This window comes from Pan troglodytes, chromosome Y (assembly GCF_028858775.2).
Source record: "Pan troglodytes isolate AG18354 chromosome Y, NHGRI_mPanTro3-v2.0_pri, whole genome shotgun sequence".
Lineage (NCBI taxonomy): Eukaryota > Metazoa > Chordata > Mammalia > Primates > Hominidae > Pan > Pan troglodytes.
The window spans coordinates 27,960,668-27,970,067 of NC_072422.2; the positions used below are offsets into that span (position 1 = coordinate 27,960,668).

General features: G+C 39.1%; 1 protein-coding gene across 1 annotated transcript; it reads left to right on the forward strand.

The window, feature by feature from the left end:
- Positions 1-1,830, forward strand: LOC112208986 (CBY1-interacting BAR domain-containing protein 1-like). Its single transcript, XM_024356408.3, has one exon. It carries the CDS (start codon positions 1-3, stop codon positions 877-879), a length of 879 nt encoding a protein of 292 aa, XP_024212176.1. The 3' UTR covers positions 880-1,830.
- Positions 1,831-9,400: the final 7,570 nt, after the last annotated feature.

Genomic DNA, 9,400 nt, shown 5'->3' on the forward strand with positions numbered 1-9,400 from the left:
ATGGAGAGCAGTCCGTGCCGGGAGACGCTGGGTCGGAACGCTCAAACGAAACAACTGCAAACAGCTGTCTCAAATGTGGAGAAGCATTTTGGAGAACTGTGCCAAATCTTCGCTGCCTATGTGCGGAAAACTGCCAGGCTGAGAGACAAAGCAGACCTCCTGGTGAATGAAATTAACGCGTATGCTGCTACAGAGACCCCGCATTTAAAGCTGGGCCTGATGAACTTTGCAGATGAGTTTGCCAAACTTCAGGATTATCGACAAGCAGAGGTTGAAAGACTTGAAGCCAAAGTAGTTGAACCCTTGAAAACTTATGGGACCATTGTGAAAATGAAACGGGATGACCTCAAAGCAACACTCACAGCAAGGAATCGAGAAGCTAAGCAATTAACTCAGTTAGAAAGAACACGTCAGCGAAACCCATCTGATCGACATGTTATTTCACAGGCAGAAACGGAATTACAGAGAGCTGCAATGGATGCTAGCCGAACAAGTCGTCATCTGGAGGAAACTATTAACAACGTTGAAACGCAGAAAATGAAGGATATAAAGACTATATTTTCTGAATTTATCACAATCGAAATGTTATTTCACGGCAAAGCTTTAGAGGTCTACACTGCTGCCTACCAGAATATACAAAACATTGACGAAGATGAAGATTTAGAGGTTTTCCGAAATTCTCTGTATGCACCAGATCATTCATCTCGTTTAGATATTGTAAGAGCAAATTCAAAGTCACCTCTTCAGAGATCACTGTCAGCTAAGTGTGTATCTGGAACAGGACAGGTATCCACTTGTCGACTAAGAAAGGATCAACAAGCAGAAGATGATGAGGATGAAGAGTTAGATGTTACAGAAGAAGAAAATTTTCTTAAGTAAACTACGCATTTCCATTTTCATCATAAATGACTTGAAATCCACAATGACTAAATTGTAGAACTTTATACTCACTTTGCTATGTTAAGCCTCAAAGTGAAGTCCAACTGGAAACAGAAAAATAATTAAAGGAAACTTATGCTGACCAAAAATGAAGGCTTTAAAAAATATTGCATACCAGTCATTTCAACATCCTACCTAGTGTTACATGATTTTTGTGTAAGTGCCTTTTTTTTAAAGATGGTGTATTTCAAAGTATTTCATATTAATGTACTATATCTACTTGAAGTTCCAATAGTACATTATGACAGAAACCAAAAGATCTAACAATTCTGCTTAGCTTTTTGGTTAAGACTCCATGCTTTCATTACCAGAAAAGGGTCTTACGTAGTCATTATGATTCATGGAATTCTATTCCATGAAGCTTTAAGAAAAAAAACTTTTTTAAACTTTCCCTAAAACTTTATCATTTGATAAGTAAATTTACTTTTCAAGAAGAGTATAATCAAAGAGTAAAGATAATGTGACACTAAGTTATCAATGTTTTATGAATACACATAAGGCATAAATTTCAGCTGTAAAAAAGCTAAATTCAATCTGACTCTGGTTTTAAAACAAAACTGCTGTCATAATTATACATGATACTGCAACTTTTGGAAGGCTAATTTGGTGGAATGTTGCCTCATCATAGAACACCACAGATCATTAAAAATTCTATAAAAATTTTACCAAGCTACCATATAGTTAATAAAAGGGTATACAGTCACTTTTATTTCTGAAAATATAAAACATTGAGCCTTTCAGTGTATCTGATGCTTCTCTTTTGGTAAGGAATACTTTTATTTCATGGATCCCAGGCAGGCATATAAAAGTTACGGAATTTATAAAATCATTTGGGATAATTAGAAAATGCAATTATTCATAACAGAAAAATAAAGACTTTCTAGAAAGCTAAAAAAAAAAAAAATGCAGGTTCCTGATAACTTTGGAGACTATGACATCAGAACAAGGGAAAACATTCAGAACTCATGGACAGCTAAAATATTCATGAGTATCAAGCAGAAGAGGAATTAACTGCATGGACTGAACTAATCTTGTTGATTTTTTGCTTAAAATGATGCTGATCCTTTGTTTTCTTTTTCAGATCTTAAAACTTTTCTTTTGAGCTACTAACAGATTTTAACAATTTAGTATAGTCCCATGAACAAAATTTGGAGCTCACTCGGTTTCTTTCTACTTGATTTTCTCCAGAATTTGGAAACTATTTTTTAGTATTCTTAACTTATGGCAATACAATTATTTGCATAACTGTAACAAGAATCTGTTTTCATTTGTAACAGGACACAATTGGAAACACTGGTAATTTTTTTTTTTTTTGAGATGCAGTCTTGCTCTGTTGCCCAGATTGGAGTGCAGCAGTCCAATCTTGGCTGACTGCAACCTCCACCTCCCAGGTTGAAGCAATTATGTGCCTCAGCCTCCCAAGTAACCGGGAGTACAGGTGCCCACTACCATGCCTGACTAATATTTAGTAGAGATGGGGTTTCACTGTGTTGGCCGGGCTGGTCTTGAACTCCTGACCTCGTGATCCACTCACCTCGTCCTTCCAAAGTACTGGGATTACAGGCGTGAGCCACTGCACCAGGCTATTTTTTTTTTTTTTTTTTGAGAGAGAGAGTTTTGCTCTTGTCACCCAGGCTGAAGTGCAATGGCACAATCTCAGCTCACCACAACCTCCACCTCTGGGGTTCAAGCAATTCTCCTGCCTCAGCCTCCTGAGTAGCTGAGATTACAGGCATGCATGACAATAGTTGGCTAATTTTGTACTTTTAGTAGAGACGGGGTTTCTCCTTGTTGGTCAGGCTGGTCTTGAACTCCTGACCTCAGTTGATCTGTCTGCCTCAGCCTTCCAAAGTGTTGGGATTACAATTTTACCAAGGCTTTGACTGGAATGGTGTGCTTTCCTTTAAGGAATCAAACTTGACTTATGGAGCCAATAAAACCCTTGGAAAACTGGCCTCATATTCTCATGGACTGGTCTCACAGTAGATGTACAGGGTTTCTGACCTGTGGCAGGTAAAGAGTGTCACCTTCTCCGAGGCACAAAAACGCAAAGTTTATCTTGGAACCTCACAAGGAGAGGAAATTCAACCAACTCATAGATATTTGATGGCACATATTCATGGCTCGACTCAGCTTTTAAAAAGTCCTATCTGAGATTCCTCCTATGGAACAAAGTTCCATCAAAGTCCATTTAAAGGCCTATGTAAAAAAAAATATTATTGAAGAATGCTCACAGTAGCTTCCAAGATGGCCAAACAGGAACAGCTCTGGTCTTCAGCTCCCAGCGAGATCGACACAGAAGATGGTTGATTTCTGCATTTACAATGGAGGTACCTGGTTCATCTCAGTGGGACTGGTTAGACAGTGGGTGCAGCCCATGGAGGGTGAGCTGAAGCAGGGCAGAATGTTACCTTACCTGGGAAGTGCAAGGGGTAGGGGGATTTCCCTTTCCTAGCCAACGGAAGATGTGACAGACTGTACCTGGAAAAACTGTACACTCTCACCCAAATACTGCACTTTTCAATTGTCTTAGCAACTGACAAACAAGGAAAGTCCCTCCCGTGCCGTCTTGGTGGGTCCCATGCCCACAGAACTGTGCTCACTGCTAGTGCAGCAGTCTAAGATCAACCCACGAGGCTGCAGCCTTGTGGAGGAGGGGCGTGTGCCATTGCTGAGGCTTGTGGGTAAACTAAGCGACTGGGAAGCTCAAACTGGGTAAGTGCACCACAGCTCAGCAAGGCCTACTGCCTATATAGACTCCACCTCTGTGGGCAGGGCATAGCTGAACAAAAGGCAGCAGACAATTTTGGCAGACTTAAATGTCCCTGTCTAACAGCTCTGAAGAGAGCAGTGGTTTTCCCAGCAGTGCATCTGAGCTCTGAGAATGCAGACTGCCTCCTCAAATGGGTCCCTGATCTCCAGGTAGCCTCACTGGGAAATACCTCCCAGTACGGGCCAACAGATACCTCATACAGGAAGTTGCCCTTCTGGGATGAAGCTTCCAGAGGAAGGATCAGGCAGCAATATTTGCTGTTCTGCAATATTTGCAATTCTGCAGCCTCCATGGTGATACCCAGCAAAACAGTGTCTGGAGTGGACCTCCAGCAAACTCCAAGAGACCTGCAGCTGAGGGTCCTCACTGTTAGAAGGAAAACTAATGAACAGAAAGGAATAGCATCAACATCAACAAAAACGACAGCCACACCAAAACCCCAACTGTAGGTCACCAACATCAAAGACCAAATGTAGATAAAACCACAAAGATGGGGAGAAACCAGAGCAGAAAAACTGAAAATTCCAAAAAGCAGAGAACCTCCTCTCCTCCAAAGGGCTACAGCTCCTTGCCAGCAATAAAACAAAACTGGATAGAGAATGACTTTGACGAGTTGACAGAAGTAGGCTTCAGAAAGTCAGTAATAACAAACTTCTCTGTGCTAAAACAGCATGTTCTACCCCATTGCAAGGAAGCTAAAAACCTTGAAAAAAAGTTAGACAAATGGCAAACTGAATAAACAGTGTAAAGAAGACCTTAAATGACCTGACAGAGCTAAAAACCATTGCAAGAGAACTTCCTGATGCATGCACGAGCGTCAATAGCCACTCTGATCAAGTGGAAGAAAGGATATCAGTGATTGAGATCAGCTTAATGAAATAAAGTGAGAAGACAAGATTGGGGAAAAAAGAGAAAAAACAAACAAAAAAAGCCTCCAAGAAATATGGGACTATATGAAAATATCAAATTTACATTTGATTGGTGTACCTGAAAGTGATGGGAAGAATGGAACCAAGTTAAAAAACACTCTTCAGGATATTATCAAGTAGAGCTTCCCCAACCTAGCAAGGCAGGCCTACATTCAAATTCAGGAAATACAGAGAACACCATAAAGATACTCCTCAAAAGAGCAACCCCAAGACACATAATTGTCAGATTCACGAAGGGGGAAATGAAGGAAAACATGTTAAGGGAAACCAGAGAGAAAGGTCGAATTACCTGCAAAGGGAAGTCCATCAGACTAACAGCAGATCTCTTGGCAGAAACCCTACAGGCCAGAAGACAGTGGGGGCCAATATTCAACATTCTTAAAATAATTTTCAACACAGAATTTCATATCCAGCCAAACTAAGCTTCATAAGTAAAGGAGAAATAAAATACTTTACAGACAAGGAAATGCTGAGAGATTTTTCTCACCACCAGGCTTGCCTTACAAGAGGTCCTGAAAGAAGGACTAAACATGGAAAGAAACAACCTGTACCAGCCACTGCAAAAACATGCCAAACTATAAAGACCATCAATGCTATGAAGAAACTACATCAATTAATGGGCAAAATAAACAGCTAACGTCATAATGACAGGATCAAATTCACATATCACAATACTAACCTTAAATGTAAATTGGCAAAGGCCCCAATTAAAAGACACAGACAGGCAAATTGGATAAAGAGTCAAGACCCATCAGTGTGCTGTATTCAGGAGATCCATCTCACGTGCAGAGACACAAATAGGCACAAAATAAAGGGATGCAGGAAGATCTATCAAGAAAATGGAAAGCAAAAAGAAGCAGGGGTTGGAATCCTAGTCTCTGATAAAACAGACCCTAAACCAACAGAGATCAAAAGAGACAAAGAAAGCCATTACAAAATGGTAAAGGGATCAATTTATCAAGAAGAGCTAACTATTCTAAATATATATACACCCAATACAGGAGCACCCAGATTCATAAGGCAAGTCCTTAGAGACCTACAAAGAGACTTAGACTCCCATATAGTAAAAGTGGGAGACTTTAACACCCCACTGTCAACATTAGACAGATCAAGACAGAAGGTTAACAAGGATATCCAGGATTTGAACTCGGCTCTGAACCAAGCGGACCTAATAGACATCTGCAGATCTCTACACCCCAAATCATCAGAATATACATTCTTCTCAGGACCACATTGCACTTATTCTAAAACTGATCAGATAGTTGGAAGTAAAACACACCTCAGCAAATGTAAAAGAACAGAAATCACAACAAACGGTCTCTCAGACCACAGTGCAATCAAATTAGAACTCAGGATGAAGAAACTCACTCAAAACCATACAACTACATGGAAACTGAACAACCTGCTCCTGAATGACTACTGGGTAAATAACAAAATGAAGACAGAAATAAAGATGTTCTTTGAAACCAATGAGAACAAAGACACAATGTACCAGAATCTCTGGGACTCATTTAAAGCAGTGTGTAGAGGGAAATTTATGGTACTAAATGCCCACAAGGGACAGCAAGAAAGATCTAAAATTGACACCCTAATATCACAATTAAAAGAACTAGAGAAGCAAGAGCAAACCAATTGAAAACCTAGCAGAAGGCAAGAAATACCTAAGATAAGAGCAGAACTGAAAGAGACAGAGACACACACACAAAAAAACCCTTCAAAAAATCAATGAATCCAGGAGCTGGTTTTTTGAAAGATTAACAAAATAGGTAGACTGCTCGCAAGACTAATAAAGAAGAAAAGAGAGAAGAATCAAATAGACACTATAAAAAATGATAAAGGGGATATCACCACCAATCCCACAGAAATACAAACTACCATCAGAGAATATTATAAACAGCTCTACCCAAATAAACTAGAAAATCTCGAAGAAATAGATACATTCCTGGACACATACCCTCCCAAGACTAAATCAAGAAGAATTTGAATCTCTGAATAGTCCAATAACAGGTTCTGAAATTGAAGCAGGTATTAATAACCTACAACCAAAAAAATCCAGGACCAGATGGACTCACATCAGAATTCTACCAGAGGTAAAAAGAGGAGCTGGTACCATTCCTGCTGAAACTATTCCAGTCGATAGAAAGAGAGGGAATCCTCCCTAACTCATTTGTTTTTCTTATTATACTTTCAGTTCTAGGGTCCATGTACACAATGTGTAGGTTTGTTACGTAGGTATACATGTGCTATGCTGGTTTGCTGCACCCATCAACTTGTCATTTATGTTAGTTATTTCTCCTAATGCTATCCCTCTCCCAGCCCCCCACCACTCAACAGTCCCTGGTTTGTGATGTTCCCTGCCCTGTGTCCCAGTGTTCTCATTGTTCAATTCCCACCTATGAGTGAGAACATGCAGTGTTTGGTTTTCTGTCCTTGTGACAGTTTGTTGAGAATGATGGTTTCCAGCTTCATCCATGTCCTTGCAAAAGACATGAACTCATCCTTTTATGACTGCATAGTATTCCATGGTGTATATGTGCCACATTTTCTTAATCCAGTCTGTCATTGATGGACATTTGGGTTGGTTCCACATCCTTGCTATTGTGAATAGTGCCACAATAAACATACATGTGCATGTGTCTTTATAGCAGCATGATTTATAATCCTTTTGGTATATACCCAGTAAGGGGATTGCTGGGTCAAATTCTATTTCTAGTTCTAGATCCTCGAGGAATCGCCACAGTCTCTTCCATAGTGGTTGAACTAATTTACACTCCCACCAACAGTGTAAAAGCATTCCTATTTCTCCACATCCTCTCCAGCATCTGTTATTTCCTGACATTTTAATGATCACCATTCTAACTGGCGTGAGATGGTATCTCATTTGGGTATTGATTTACATTTCTCTGACGACCAGTGACGATGAGCACTTTTTCATGTGTCTTTTGGCTGCATAAATGCCTTCTTTTGAGAAGTGTCTCTTCATTTTCTTTGCCCACTTTTTGATGGGTTGTTTGTTTTTATTCTTGTAAATTTATTTCAGTACTTTGTAGATTCTGGATATTAGTCCTTTGTCAGCTGGGTAGATTGCAAAAATTTTCTCCCATTCTGTAGGTTGCCTGTGCACTCTGATGGTAGTTTCTTTTGCTGTGCAGAAGCTCTTTAGTTTAATTAGATTCCATTTGTCTATTTTGGCTTTTGTTGCCATGGCTTTTGGTGTTTTAGCCATGAAGTCTTTGCCTATGTCTATGTCCTGAATGGTATTGCCTAAGTTTTCTTCTAGGGTTTTTATGGTTTTAGGTCTTACATTTCAGTCTTTAATCCTGGCCTGTTTTTTTTTTTTTTCTTTTTTCAATTTTTATTTTCTACAGTTTGGGCTGAATTCTAATTTTTTTCTCCTTGGCTGCAAGTCTTCAAAATAATGTTTTCAAATTTTTTCTTTTTTCCCCCCCATTTTCCTAATGGGGACCCACTGAAAACTAAGCTGTGCTTTGTTAAAGTCCTGCCAACTGCAACTATACAACTTAAACTTATTTCTACTGGTCTTCCTCCTTTTTGTCCTGCCTTCCTGCACATCTCGGCCAAAGTATTTATTTTGTAAAATGCAAATCTGATCAAGTCCTCTTCATTCTCTACATTGCAATTGTCAGATCCAAATGTGATGCTATACATCAGTGTGCCATGCCTCCTCCTCTAGCGGCAGTGGCACATTGTCAATTATCTCCTGAGCTACTTTTCTGTCTCCACTGTCCCCTGCTTCATTAATAAATTCTACCAATATTTAAGGAAAAAATAACATAAATCTTAACACAAACACGGAAGGGAATAAAAGGATAACATTCCCTCAATTCATTTTATATACTTTGATTTTTTAAATTTTCATAAAATTTGTAAAGGGTAGTTTCACAAAATAAAACCAGACCTCAATCTCATTCAACACATGTCTAAAATTCCTAAACAATTTAAAAAGATAATGCAATATTGATCAATTTTGACACAATTTGAAAATTAGTGTAATTTCATTAAGAAACATTTTAATCTGATTGTATATATAAAAGGAAAACCATTTAATACATCTAATATTAATTCATAATAAAAGTTCTGCAAGCTAGAAACAATTAGTAAAACCAGCCCGGTGTGGTGACTCACTCCTGTAATCCCAGCACTGTGGGAGGTTAAGGAGGATGGATCACCTGAGGTCAGGAGTTCAAGATCAGCTTGGCCAAGACGGCGAAACCCTGTCTATACAAAAATACAAAAATTAGCTGGGCATGATGGGGGTTTCCTGTAATCTCAGCTATTCAGGATGTTGAGGTGGAAGACTAGCTTGAACCCAGGAGGTGGAGGTTGCAGTGAGGTGAGATTGTGCTATTGCACTCCAGCCTGGGTGACAGAGCAAGACTCTGCGTCAAACAAACAAACAAACAAACAAACAAACCTAGAAGCCAAAGGTGAAGAAAAAGTCTTGCAAGCATCAAAACAAATGTTTTTCAACATACCAAGGAGTCCCAGTAAGACTATCAGCAGAAACATCTTCTTGGTTTAGATTATTCCTAAGTATTGTATCCTTTTAGAAGCAATTGTAAATAGATTATCTTCCTAATTTCCTTTTCAGATTGGTCATCACTAGTGTATAACAACTGATTTTTGTATATTCATTGTATATCCTACATCTTGCTGAAATAATCATTTATTGCTTTTTATGGAATCTTCATGGTTTTGTACATAAGTATCAGGTCAGTCTGCAAACAAAGCTATTTCT

Excerpts from the sequence above, each read along its gene's own strand:
- LOC112208986 (XM_024356408.3), top strand. The coding sequence starts at position 1 with ATGGAGAGCAGTCCGTGCCGGGAGACGCTGGGTCGGAACGCTCAAACG.